Source organism: Amblyomma maculatum, chromosome 1 (assembly GCF_055883805.1).
Source record: "Amblyomma maculatum isolate TAMU_Amacu chromosome 1, ASM5588380v1, whole genome shotgun sequence".
NCBI classification, from domain to species: Eukaryota; Metazoa; Arthropoda; class Arachnida; order Ixodida; family Ixodidae; genus Amblyomma; species Amblyomma maculatum.
This window is the reverse complement of record NC_139344.1, coordinates 366214941-366229460: the sequence shown is the minus strand read 5'-3', so window position 1 is coordinate 366229460 and position 14520 is coordinate 366214941. Positions and strand designations below refer to the sequence as shown.

The following is a 14520-nucleotide window of genomic DNA, read 5'->3' as shown; positions in this document are numbered from 1 at the left end:
TTGTGACTTTTGTCATGGTGTTACTACACCATGTAGTTCTGGCATATTTGGTCTCAGGTATGGTTTCAGTTTCTTCCGCCTTTCCTTGAAATAATGGCTTCCGTGCCTCCAACGACGTAAAAATGTCTTTCTTTACACTATTTAAAGTGTAAGTGAGTGTATATTCGTGGCTAACGAATATCATGCGCTACGCCGAAACAAGCGCATTGCAAAAGTGCACAAAAACCGACGGGTAGATGCAGCAGCAGCAGCGGACGTACGCTTCGGGAGATGCCCAGCAGATGGCGCAGCCATCCTGTCTGTACAGTAGAACCCCGCTGATACGTTTTTCATGGGACCGTAAAAAAAAACGTAAGAGCCGGGAAATAGGACAAATTGAAAAATGACAGTAGTGGGCAGCTGAATGCATTTATTGCCATGTTATCACTTGAAGAAGTCGTGCAGCGTTGTCTGTCGCATCTTTTCGCGTACAGTGAGCACAACTCGCTTCTCCAAAAGTTGCAGTGCCATGGGGCTCTCGCGATCGTCGCGAACGTACCTTCTGAGAAGGTCCAATGCCGCCACAGCCGATGTAAACGTCGGTTCCGGCTGCGGCGCATCCTCCTCCTCCTCTTCCTCTTCGTCGCCACTGTTGTGCGCGTCTACACACTCGGCCACGATCTGGTCGATAGTCATCATCTCGGAGGTGGCAACGGCATCATCCACAGACACGTAATCGTTGTACACGATCCCGTTCGCGCCAACCGCTTCCATGGTCGTGTCCAGTTCGCAGTCCTCGGGGGGTTCCGGGGTTGTCCACGGTTCCTGGTTCTGCTGCGCTGTCTGCGTTGCCGAAGCACTTCACAAAGCAATTCCTGACCGTTGTGGCGGTGACAGCACTCCATGCCGTGGCCAGATAGTGCATGGCATCCAGGATCGTAATGCCAGTTGGCTGTTGCCCGCGGTCCACAGAGGCCAGGGATCGCTTCACGATGCATTTCCTGTAAAAATGCTTCACGTTTTTGATGATGCCAGCATCTAAGGGTTGAAGGTGGCTGGTCGTGTTGGCCGGAAGGTAAACCACCTTGATGTTCCGCAGCGACATAGTGTCCTTAGGATGCGCGGAGCAGTTATCTAAAAAAAGGACGACTTTTCTGTCCTGACAGCCCATATTAGAGTCATGTACGCGAGGAACTTGTCAAAAATTGCGCACGTCATCCAAGCCTTGCTGCTGTTCTTGTAGTGGCAGGGCAGGTAACGTATATTCTTTAGGCAACGTGGGTTTCGAAATTTGCCGATGACCCACGGCTTCATCATCTCGGAGCCATCCGAGTTGCAACACAACAAAACGGTGAGACGGTCTTTGCTGCATTTTCCGCCGTGGCAAGCCTTGCCTTTCAAGCTAAGCGTCTTCGAGGGCTGTACTTTGAAAAAGAGGCCCGCTTCATCGGCGTTGAAAATGTCCCTAGGTTCGTAGCCGTCAATAATGCGCGCCACGGTCTCTTTCCAGCTGCCTACAGTAGCCACGTCCACGCTTGCGGCCTCCCCATTCACGGTTCGGTAGCAAATTTTGTGCCTTCGTTTAAATCGGTCGATCCAGCCGTTTGACGCACTGAAATCGACGATCCCGAGCTTGCCTGCTATCTCCAGTGCTTTTTCGCGCAAAATGGTGCCATCAAAATTAACACCTGCAGCTCTGGCTTGCTTGAACCATTTGTACACCGCCTCGTCAAGCTGCACGTGCTCCGCACCGCGGGCTTGCTTGCTTTTGATGTCAAAGGACCGGGCATTTGCTTCGATCTCGTTTCTTTTCGAAACAATAGAGTTGAGGGTGGATGGCGTAAGTCCCAGTTCCTTAGCGATGCACACCCGCTTCCGCGTTGGGTTTGCATCCACAGTGCGGAGAATATTCAGTTTATCCTCCAAGGATAGCGCTTTGCGCTTTCTTGATGCCATCTTGCTGTATTTACGTGCTGAACGGTTGGCACGCGCCAGGTGGGCGATTGAGTGCGCTGGACGCGTGTGCACACGACCGCGGAACGAATTCACAGCCGGAAAATACACGCGGAAAGAGTCCTAAGCTCGGCAATCGTGAAGTCAGTCGCACACACACCTACCGCACAAAGGATGGAGCATGGAGTAATGAAAGACAGCAAGACGCAAAAAAAAAAAAACGCAACTACTGCTGCTGATGATGATGACGCAGCCTGCCCAAGCGTCACTAGTGCCCTCTGTAGACACGCCAGCAACGCTAGGCCAAGCCAGGCCAAGTCAATTTGCCGAAAAAGTAAACATGGCCGTCGCTGCTTGTTTTTCGGGTTGGCTTGGGGTGCGAGTTCAAAACGTATCATGCGGGAACGTGTCCCAGGATACGACGTAACAGCGGGGTTTCTAATACATGGAAGTCTATGAGAGTCATGCTGGGACTCGACCACAAGGACGTAGCAGCCGGGAAAACGCAGCACCCGGGAACGCAACAGCGGGGTTCTATTGTATAGTGTTGTTTACTGATTTTAAAATGCACTACACTAACGTTGTACTGACCTATATTGTAGTACAATCTTAATGTAATACAGTAGAACCTAGGTGATACGAATCTCGCAGAGTCGCAAAAATATTCATATCATCCGAACATTCGTATCATCAAAACGAACGAAAATAAGTAGGCAGAAGCATAGGAAAGGCAGTCGCGCAGATCCTTTTTTATGTCCGAGAAAGTTAATTGCGGTCGCGCAGTCACAGCTCGCCACTCGCGGCGTGCACAGCGCGACAAGCGATCACAACGTGCGAGCCGCGCGACACCGCAGACTGCTCGCCAGCGCAACAAGCGGTCGCAAAGTCTACGCTGTGTGCATGCGCCGCGCCACTAACTAACTACTCACGGCCGTGCGCCACTGCAAACCTTTCCCGGCGCAGAAAATGATCGCTATGCCGGCGATGTGCAGTCTGCCCACCTCCGTGTATTTCTCGCGGCACGTACAGCATAACCGGAGATGGCGATATGTGGGCCGTGTGGCACCACAAACTGCTTGCGGATTGCGATCGCGGAGCCAATGACGTCCGGTCCGTGCGCACCCGCTGCGTATGCCGCCGCCAGCTATGGCGGTTGTGATATCCATGGTTTGTGGGCCGCACGCCGCTGAAAGCCTCTTGCGGCATGAGCCCGACATAAAATCGCGACATCGGCGGGGTGCAGACCACGTGTCACCGCAGACTGCTCGTGATGCGTACATACCGTAGTTACTCGCATAATGATCGCACTCGCGTAATGATCGCACCCCTGAATTTTGAGGTCAAAATTCCATTTTTTAAATTCCCCGCGTAATGATCGCACCCCGAACATGGAGCCGCCTGGTGGTTGATCTGCAGTCATCCCGCAGCGAATGCATTCCGACGAGTTCCCAACCTAGTCTAGTAACGTTGGAGTTCCCATGATTCCATGCTTTGCGGCGTTCGCCATTTTGCAATTCGGCAGCGTCGTAGCGTGCTTTGTGTTTTTGTGCGAGTTTACGCCATTTCACCATGGGACGGTATGCCAGTTACACCGCCGCGTTCAAGCTCAGGGCTGTCGACCATGCACTGGAGCATGACAACCGCGCTGCTGGTAGGCATTTCGGCGTGGACGAAATGAGGATACGCTATTGGAAGAAGCAGCGCGAGAAGCTGATGGCTACGAACAAGACACGGCGGGCTTTCCGTGGACCCAAAACGGGCAAGTTCCCTCGTGTTGAGGAGGCGGTCCTAGAATACGTGAGGGACCTGCGCAAGGATGGTTGTGCAGTGTCATTAGAAATGATACAGACGCAGGCGCGCACAACTGCCAGGAAGCTGGGAATCGCCGCAAAGGATTTCTGCGCTAGCTCCGGTTGGACGACTCGCTTTATGCGACGGAATGGACTTTCCCTGAGGCGGCGGACGTCGTTGTGCCAGCGGCTCCCAGCCGCGTATGAAAGCAAAGTGATAGACTTCCATCACTTCGTCACTAGGCTTCGCGAAAAATGCGGTTACCTCATGTCGCAAATTGGAAACGCCGATCAAACTCCACTGACGTTCGACATGCCCCGAAATACAACTGTGAACGAGAAGGGTGCTCGAAGCGTCCTCGTGAAGACGTCTGGCGCAGAAAAACAGCGATGCACAGTCATACTTGCTGTGACGGCCGACGGGAGGAAGCTGCCACCATGCGTGATCTTCAAACGAAAGACTATTCCGAAGGGAAACTTTCCCCGTGGCATCCATATACGTGCACAGATGAAAGGGTGGATGGCTGCAGACCTGATGGTCGACTGGATCAAGACTGTTTGAGGAAGAAGACCAGGAGCATTTCTGCTTCCCTCGCTTCTGGTTTTGGACAGTTTTAGGAGTCACCTTGTGGACAGCGTGCGTGCCAAGCTGAAAGAGCTGCTCACGGACATTGCAGTCATTCCTGGCGGCCTGACTTCGCTGCTGCAGCCTCTCGACGTGTCTTTGAACAAACCGTTCAAGGACAACGTTCGACGACTTTATGCTGAGTGGATGGCGATGGGCCAGCATGATTTGACGCCGAGCGGAAAGATTAGAAGGCCATCCGTGGAGATGCTGGGCTCTTGGATCACAGAAGCGTGGAGCAGTATCCCCGACGAGGTAGTGGCTAAGAGTTTTAAGAAGACAGGCATATCTAACGCTTTGGATGGAACGGAAGATGACTTCCTGTGGGATTGTGAAGATGCTCCCAGCGACGACACTGCCGTTTCCGATGAGTCGTGCAGCAGTGAAAGCGAGGATGGTGAGGATTCAGACTTTGATTAAAGTACTGACGAAAAAAAATAAATGGGCATTGTGCACTCCATGTGATGCTTAATGTGCGTGTTTATTGCGAAGGTAAGCCTTACTCAGCTTTTATTTTTGGTTGTAATCGAGATATATGTCCTAAGACGTCTGACCTGCAACTTGTTTGCGTTTTCGGTGCTCAAAAAATTTTTGTAGAAAATTTACCCCGCGTAATGATCGCACCCCGAAATTTGCGTCAGTATTTAAAAAAAAAAGTGCGATCATTATGCGAGTAAATACGGTACAGCGCTGCTGACAATCGCGGAGTCAACGATGTGCGGGCAGTGCGTAGTGCTCAAGGTTGCGGTCGCAGTTCGCGCGTTCATATCATCCGTTGTGGCGCGGGAGAGTGTTCAGACCATCCGAAATTTTGCACATTGTACACAATGCACTCTGGCCGGGGAATCTCGCGAATTCGTATCAAACAGGTTCGTATCACCGAGATTTTACTGTAACAGCTTATGCATTTCTGTAATGATACGCTATTCTAGAGCACGATCCGCATAATTTATCAAGGGACTATATACTTCTGCGCAGTGAGCTAATGCGTTTTGGCTCCGTAGCTTTGGTTGCATAGCCACAGTAACTTGTCCGGGAGTATAGTACTAAATGTGCCACACAAAGGAAATGTCTTGCCTTTAAAAAATGTTAAGAGGGGTGGGTGACTTCCTCGCCTCGACCACATTCTCGCGCGCAGTGGTGTCATGCAGTCTGCGGCAAAGACCATGGCAGCCGTCACTGGGCTTGTATCATCATCGTGGTCATAAAATGCCCTTGCTTGTTTTTTAAAAGACTTCTAGTAACTGGGGTTTGCAGTGAACATTTGCTATGCCATTGCACCTACTTTTATTTATTATTATTTTTTTTTTCATTTCTGTCTCTCTTTGCAAAGTCTTTCGTAGTTTTCACGCAAAAACTAGTTGCAACGAAAAGATGCACCCTTTTATCAATTTCGCATCTTGGTTTAACTGTACGAACCATTGTCACTAGCCTCAATCTCACTGTTACAGATCTCACAGGGTTGCAGAAAATAACACATTATTAAAAAGGGAAATTCATGTGCCGGAGCATCTTTTCATGCGGACCTGTTTACGGCTGATCTATTTTCACCACTTGCAGTGTATGCGATACAACTGATGATTGCACCCTTGGTGACGCAAAGGCAGCCTTTTAGTATATGATGATGCCGTTGCATCTGCCAGGTTTTTATTATCTACGGTGGCACGCGAGGGCTTTTGGAATGCTCAGAATTCTCCAATTTGTGCACCTTAGGAGGGGAATCTTGAACGCTGTACCTGAATTCTTCCTGCCACGGCCATGTGACTTAGGCAGGCAGAGTGCGTGCTCAGTTTGCTGTAATGAGAGTCTGCCCTGCTCTGGTCTGCTCTGGTGCAGAGGGCCGGACTGCACCGCCGCGCATCCTAGTGTGTGGCCGTCAGAATTCGGGCAAGTCATCCCTACTCCGGGTGTTTGTCAACTCCTTCCTCAACCTGTGAGTGGTGGCTCGCCTTTATATTTTTTTCTTTATGGGACCTTTACGCTGGTCTATGTGGTGTCTTTTTCTATCGGCCAGTTGCTCGAAACTGATTTTGATGACCACATTTCACACAAAAGGTTCGTAGACCGTATTTAATAACGTAAGTCTAGTTTGCACTGTATAGAAGCGATCATGCAGTTTTTATTTCATTAAAGCTATTAGAAATGAAGTGGAGTAAACTTTAAGTTGAACTTGAAGAGACGAGAACATTTGCCCGTCTTTGTCGGAAGTTCGTCTCAACAGACACAGCCCGAAAAGAGTATGAAAGTATGGTAGGTGTGTCCAAATGTATTTGCATCAAAATAACTAGTGAAATAGCCTTCCAAATTGAGGACAATTGTAAATAGGGCATTTATTGTGCTACGCATAAGTGAGCTGAAGACTGAAAGCATGAAAGTGGCTCGCTTTTTACCTAAGTAGTCGGTCTTTGCTCCGAGATCAGGCCTTTTTTGCCATGCCTGCTGTTGTGTACACATCAAAGGTACATCAACTCGTTCAGAAATTTTAATTATTGGATATTCGAATTAATGAGGTTTGGCTGTAGTAACGTATGCTTCATCACAATGAAAGAAACATGCACCCAAAAATTCGATGTCTGCATTCCTTCAGTGTTCTTGCAGGGTGCGCACAGGTCCTTGAAAACCCTTGAATTCGAAAATTTCGTTTTCAAGGCCCTTGAAGATCCTGGAATTTTTGCTGCTCCTTCAAAACCCTTGAATTCCTAGCGTTCTGCATGCAAATGGTTATTAATCAGAAAAAAACGCAGTTAAAATATGTGTTTTCAATATTCTGTTTCAATATTTTGAATTTCAGGCGTAAAAAATCAGTTTGTTCTAATATAGCCAACGTTGCGCGGCGGTTAGCCACATTGGAGCCACTCGCTCTAAAGCCAACTTGAGCCGATTCAATCCAATTGGATTTTGCCGCTTTTATGGTGGTTGACGGCATTGCAATTTTACGCAGGTTCTGCACCCAACTTGTTGCGTCTGAAGCATCCGACTACAAAGCAAATGCCTGGGAAATGCACATTTCAAGGCGCGTGGCTTCACAACGACGCTTGCAAAGACTGGATTGCACCAGATACGACGAGTGAACACTGCGCAAGATGCAGGGCCTTGCAGCAAGGCCTTCGATATCACCACCATGGGCGAGTCGACGCTAAGGAGCCACATGATGAGTGCTAAGCATGCTGGTGTCATCAAGATTGCAGCCAACAGTTAGCCATCCCGCCTCGTTCGCAATCGGGAAAGCTAGACGATGCTTGCAAGGCACACGAGCTGGTGACGAACGCAGAGATTATGTGGACTTTGAAGATTGTCACATCGCATTTCTCCTATCGGTTATTATCGGAAGCAGGCCAGCTATCCCAGTGTATGTTCTCGGACAGTGCACTGGCCAAAGAATTTTCTTGCGGAGATAAAAAATGTGCCTACTTGACATGCCATATCCTGAGGCCCTTCTTTTTGTCTGCTTTACAGCGGGAGATAAAAGATTGTGATTACTTTGTGGTGCTCTTCGACGAGTCCACAAACGACTATCCCCAGCCGAAACAAAGTAAGCCCCCCAAAATGTGTATAATTTCAAAACTTGTGCGAGTTTGCCAGTGATGTCTTACCGCTAGCAAAGCTTCAAATTGCACTAGGTGTGGCCATGACCCTCAAGACATTCCTCACTAAGTACCAAACAGATCAGCCCATGGTGTTCTTTCTTGCAAGGGACTTGGAAACACTAGTTGGGAAGCTACTGACGAAGTTTCTGAAGTGCTCGGTCTTGTCTTCAGCAAAAAGGAGTCGCTGGTCTGGTGATGGTGGACATTGAAAGCACCGAGAACCACACTCTGCTTGAAAGGGTGGATGTAGGCCATGCCGCTGAAAAGACTATCAGGAAAACTAAAGCAAGCCAGAAGGACGTGTTCCAGTTCCACGTGGGATGCAAAGACTTCTTGATCAGTGTGACAAAGAAGGTGCTTAGAGAAGCCCACTGAGATTCTCAATCGTTAAGAGTTTGTCCTCTCTGGACCCACCACAAATGTGTACTAAACCAGATGAGTGCCTGGCCATCTTCAGAAGAGTGTTGGATGCCCTCATTACTGCAGGCAGAATGTCTGAGCTACAAAGAGACACTGTACTGGGGAAGTACACTGAGATCCTGCAGGAAGAGTTGCATAACCTGCGTATGTTTGAGAAGAATGGAAACAGGTTGGATGAGTCCTTGTCTGAGCTGATGAAGTTTCCTTCATCATATGGGGAACTCTGGAAAGTTGTCAAGATTTTGCTTGTGCTCAGCCGCGGGCAGGCCACTGTGGAGCGATGGTTTAGTGTGAACCGCCAGGTTGCTGAGAAAACCTGAAGGACCTCTTGTATTATTTCGCAGCATATTGTATGCGAAGCTGTGGACAAGGCAGGTGGCGTTCTTAACGTCCCTATTACGAAAGACCTAAGGACTGCTGTATCAGCTGCCCGGTAGCAGTATGCTGCACACCTGGAGGCAGTAAAAAAGAATCAGTGTGATGATGTCAGGGAATCAAAGAGAGGTGCTGTATTGACAAAGAGATTGGTGCGATGAAAAAAAAAAAAAAGAGAAACTCGAGGCAACAACAGCTGACCTCCAGGCTTCAGCAGTTACGTATGCTGAAAAGGCAGAGGCAGCTAACGATGTGAAGTACATTGTCAGATCCAATAGTCTGAGAAAGGCTGCATGAAGCAAGACTGAGGAACTGTGTAACCTCAGCGAGAAGGTTCAGGAAAAGCGGCAGGAGCTCCCCTGAAGTTGCCATTAGCAGTTTTGCAGAATGGATTGCTCTTCAACATCGGTGCAATGCATTGCAGGGTGTTTTTTAAGACAGAACATTTTTTAATTATGTTGGCTTGGTGCAATACAAGCTGTTTGTTGAAATGTTTCTTTTTCGATATTTTTTTTTTCAGTAAAATTGGTACCTGATATTGAAAATTGCTGTATGTAGCATTGTGTTCAGTCCTTGAAAATACTCCAACTGGGCCTTTGAAATTCCTTGAATATCCTTGAATTTGCCCGTTTTAAATCTGTATGAACCCTGTCTTGAGAAGAAAAAAGAAACTTGTTAAGTAAGCAACCTTTTGGTGCATGACAGCTTTAGTTGCTCCTCCGTGCTGAAACCGAACAGAGTATATCTCTCATGGAAGACATGGAGTGGCATGGAGTGGCAGCATTTAGAGTCGACCAATCTTTCTCGTCTCCCCGGAACAGGTGCAAGGAGGTGCTGTACTTGGACTGCGATCCAGGCCAATGCGAATTCACCCCATCGGCCACCATTTCACTTACTCGAGTCACCGGACCTCTGATGGGTGAGCGAGTTGTAATCACCGCCCCATCACAATCAGCTTTGATGCTCACTAGATTAACAGGTCATTATGAATGCACAAAAACAGCTTCCATGCTGAGGACGTTGCGTAAGTGCCATCTGTTCTGTTGAAAGTAGTAATATGTTGTAAAAGGACGAGTGACAAACTCATAGAGCAGGCATGAATGCTAAGACTTTCCTGTTCACATATCCTGAGCTGTCTACCCGCTCCCTTCCGTATACAGTCGAACCCGGATATATCGAACTCGAAGGGGATCGCGAAAAAGTTCGATGTATCGATAATTCGATATACAGAAATTGGCTTGTGACGACACTTACGATGCGAAAAACGATACCGTATTTGCCGCGTAATCAACCCACTCGCATAATGAACCCTCTCTCCACTTTTGCGCCCGAGAATTTAAAAAAAAAAAATGTTTAAGGCCAGCTCGCTCACATGCAAGCGAGTGAGCGATCTCAGCGCCGAGCCGCAGCGACAGAGCGAAAAATTTCCAACTTGTTGGAACTGCGTCCCGCTCGCCGCTCGAGCCACCGCGGCAGCTCAAAACAAGGTTTCTGTGTCGCTGCGGCAGAAAATCGCGAGCGTTTTCGCTTGCATGTCGATGGCGCGCGTCACTCCGTTTCGGTCGTCGCATCCACAGTTCATTTCTTGGCAGCGTGCCAAGATGTTGCGCAGCGATAACGTCAGGGCGCGTTTATCTTTTTATAGCTCCTCCGGTGGCGGGGAGCGAACTTGGCAGAGTGCCCGTGATGGCTTGATTGCACAAGTCTGGTTCGATTTATCATGATCGCAGCAGCTGATGGCGTGCTTCCCTTGATTCGTACATGCAAAGATAAACGGCTCCCGCAAACGTCCGCAGCCGCCATTTCTTACGCTACGTCGCGCGTACAGCACAACGATAAGAAAGAATGACTCTCGCAAAAAAACAAACAAAAAAAATAACAGAGAGCTGCCGCTTCTTAACGTCCGCCGGCGCCATAGCCACGCGCAGAGGGTTCGCAACACACGCTGGAGAAAGCGTCCCACGTCTGTCTGAAAACGGGCTGAGCTGGCTTGGCGCATGTGTAGCGCATGCTGAAGGAGAGAGCTCGGCAAAAGAATGGGCACACCCACGCACATGGCTTGCAAACGTCATGTGTTGGCGCGCGGGAAACGATAACTGCAGATGCGCGCCTTTGGCGAATGGGAGCGGCGCTGTCGAGAACTGTCCCCTCTCATTCTTTCCGAGCATGGCTTGAAAACGTCACGCGGCAAACGGCCAAGAGTGATGCGATCGTCTTTGGGGAAGGCACACTTTCCAGTGCGTAGTGCGGAGTTCGATATATCGAACGACCGGCGAAATTGAGTTCGATATATGACGCGGCTTTCCTATACTTTTACATGGGATTTCCAAGGAGATATTTCGTGAGTTCGATATAACCAAAATTCGATATATCCGGGTTCGATATAACCGGGTTCGACTGTAGTACCTGAATCCAACGGAAAGTGTTCACCCTCAGCTTGCTTTGGAACACTTGTGCTTTAGCTGGAGCAAGCCACCGCTGATGGAAAAAGTGGCCAACACTTGTCATGGTCTCTCATGCATGGCTAGGCACCAAAAGGAAGCGTGCTGCTTGTTTAGGAAATGCCTCACATAGGCTCCTGGTTGAATCCGCCGATCATTGTGGAGCAGCTTAGTCATGGCAAGACATTGGTTCTGCGATTGCTCAGAGTCTGTCATTGGAACACGCAACCCGCAATCTGCCATTGAAATGAATTCTCTTTGGAAGGAGCAGGAAAAGATCTTGAAGTGTCCTGAATCTCCTACTGGAATTCGACACAAAGCTTCCAGGCATTCTGGATTTTATTTTATGTTATTTATTTATCAATACTGCCATCTAATATAGATTGTTGCATAAACAAAATAAAAGCATAGAAGCACACTCACATTCTTAACATTTGCAGACGTTTCCAAACATTAGCAAAGATTTATGACAGTCTGACTAGTACTTTATTTCATTCTGTAATCGTTCTGGTAAAAAAAAAAAGAATAGCTAAAACAGTTATTTTAAAACAAATTTCACAGATAAATCTTGAACTTTAATTTAAAGTCCCAAGTCTATGCTAAACCTCGTCAAAACATCCACAGGTCTTGTAATCATGTCGTTTAGATGTATGAACATCTTCCATAGAGTGTTAGCTCTGCGGTAGGAAATGCGGAGGAGCTAGCATATGCGCATTTGCATTGAGTTCCTCATATAGAAGCACTGCAGTGCAAGTTAAGCTGCAGCATTATGTCAAGCAATGTCAAACATGAGATGCTTTTTAGCTCCCGGTCTTGGCAAACCTAAGCGAACAATGTCCAGGACAGTTTTCCATGAAGTCGAAGTTCATCTTTTGCCTCAGTCATCCTTTCTTACACCTCAGGGCTCTGCTTAAGTAGATGCGCTGTGGATGCCACCCTTCCTAAAAAAATTGCAGGGTTTTAATGCGGTTAAACTGAATTGTCAAGCAAAAGCTGTTTAGCTTGGTTTAGTTGTTTTAAGTCAGTGCCCCTATGCCAATGCATTCATCCTTATAAAGCTTGGTTGTCCAGAAATAATGGAAATCTATTGCTAATATAATGCTGCACTGATGAAATTACATGGTTCAGGCTCCTAATAAAAGATGGGGGCACCTTGCTGCACTTTAAGACTCAATGATAATTGCAGTGCCATAACTTGGGATAGTAAGCAAGGTTATAATATTTCAAGGATGATTAGCATATACTGGACATGAAAATTACTTGAACTACACCGGCGTTTGCTCGTTAGTATGTTCAGGAAATGAGAAAAAGAATGTTTGGCATGCTGTTGCAAAAGAAAAAATAAACATTGTGATATAGCAGTGTTACTAAAAAGCATGCAGGTTGCAAGTGCCATAACAAAGGAAAAATGTTTATTTTTTACATACTGCGGTGGTATTTGTTGACTGCGTCTTTGAGCTTAGTGGTTCAACTCTTGGATAGGTGGAAAGAGGTAAAGAAGACAGCTTTTTCGTTGATGCAAGTGTGCACAGCACCACTTATTTCTTTGGTTGCCAGGTTCCAGAGGACGGTAATCCGCCTGCGGAAGTTGTGTTTGAAATTGTATTTTTTTCTTTTGAAGCATGCAGCTGACATTTTTCTGTTCGTATCAGCTATTCAAAAAAGGGGCCAAGGTATGGGGGGGGTGGGGGGGGCACCTTTTTTGAGTAATTATGCTGGAAATGTCGGGCTCAAGAGTGATCTGACATTGATTGTCTTTTGCCTTGCATGCATCATTTCAGGTCCACCGTTCACACATGTCCAGACGCCCATGAAGTAAGTGTGTCACACCTTTTCTTACTTTATATGGCCTTGCTGCAGTATGCTTTGCCATAATAGGACAAACTTCAACTGGCTGCAAAAGATTGTTTAATAGGCTAATATCTTAACATCTGTTTGCAATGAATAGCTGCAAAAATGCACTAGGGATACAATTGATTGGTCAATCATCCGACTCGCTAAATTCGATTTTTTCGTTCATTCGAACTGAAGCCTGATCAGCCGTAAGTACAGCTGCACGAATGCATTTTCTTTTTTTTTTCATATATAGGTTTTGTTTGTTAAGGCAGTGTGAATTTCAGATGATTAGGGATATTTTTCATGACCCCATGAGGTTCGTATCTTTAGGCAAAAATAAATGTCGCGTAGAATCCTAGAAGTTAACCACGTCATGTCCCATGCCTTACTTTCCTTACCTTCTTGTTAGACATTTTGAATAAGGTGACTGGTTCGATCACTACCATAAACACTGACTCAGGCAGGGTGGCCACATTTTTCATGCACTGTCACATATTGCTGCTGCAAGCACAACTCATGCTTTCGGTGTGCTGTGATTGTGTGGCGTGCAGGGCTTACTTCCTGGGCCATGTGAGCCCAGCTAGCCAGCCTGATGCCTACAGTGAGGCTGTGCGTGCCCTCATTGAGCACGCCCACAAGGTGGCGCCACGGACACCACTCTTTGTCAACACCATGGGATGGATCAGCGGCAAGTCTCTCCTATTTTGCATGCTCTTCTCATTCTGCCAAAATGCTGTCGCCATGCACAGTGACAGCGTAGCAAGGAAAGGGACAGTTTGGGGTAATGAAGTAAAACTTTCAGATGAGCTATTTGGTGCATGATCCTTAAGAAGTGCTGTGCATTGAAAGGACGACCGTAGGAAAAATGGAGAGATAGGACAAAAGCAAAACTTCCAACTTTAATACCCGAAAAGTGAAAACATGTGTCCTTTTATATCCGTTGACACAAGATGATGGCAGCATGTCAGTGCACCTGTCTTAAGTTTTCTGTTATTAAAGTTGAAAGGTGCATTTCTTTCCTATCCTCTCTCCTCTTCTCTTGTGATCGTCTTTTAACGAAAGGACAGAATATGGGGATTTAGGGCATTGCTAAAGTGGTCAATTCCATAGCAGTTTTGTTAAAAATGTTATAGAAAAATTTCCAATAATTTTTTACTGGTGCATGCAGCCGTTTTTATGTAAGCCGATGCTGGAAACCATGAGCGGCGACCGCAATGGCGACTGAGCATCGACAACAGTGATTTACCGAAAACAAGCATAAGTTTCTGCACTCAGTACTGGTTAAGGCACAGAAATATACGACTCGTTGATGAAAGCTTTAGTAGGCGGTGATCATCGTCACTTCATCCAAGAAATTTGAAACACTGGTGCCGTCTAGTAACAAATTATAAAAATGCATCATAGGCAGGTGGTTTTCACTGAAGGGCACATTGGAGGGAGTGCAAAATATAATAAAACATAATGACCGCTCTTAGTTGAAAAAATACTCTGCAGTTAGATGTGATTGCGTGCGA

General features: G+C 47.2%; 1 protein-coding gene across 2 annotated transcripts in view; it reads left to right on the top strand.

The window, feature by feature from the left end:
- Nucleotides 1–14520, top strand: part of LOC146208033 (polynucleotide 5'-hydroxyl-kinase NOL9) — a 51033-nt gene that overhangs the window by 18732 nt on the left and 17781 nt on the right. For both annotated transcript variants that reach the window (XM_084591719.1, XM_084591717.1), the window contains exons 6-9: nt 6184–6280; nt 9551–9648; nt 12952–12985; nt 13558–13694. In XM_084591719.1, the coding sequence (XP_084447845.1) occupies nt 6184–6280; nt 9551–9648; nt 12952–12985; nt 13558–13694 (366 nt within the window). The remainder of the gene's footprint in view (nt 1–6183; nt 6281–9550; nt 9649–12951; nt 12986–13557; nt 13695–14520) is intronic.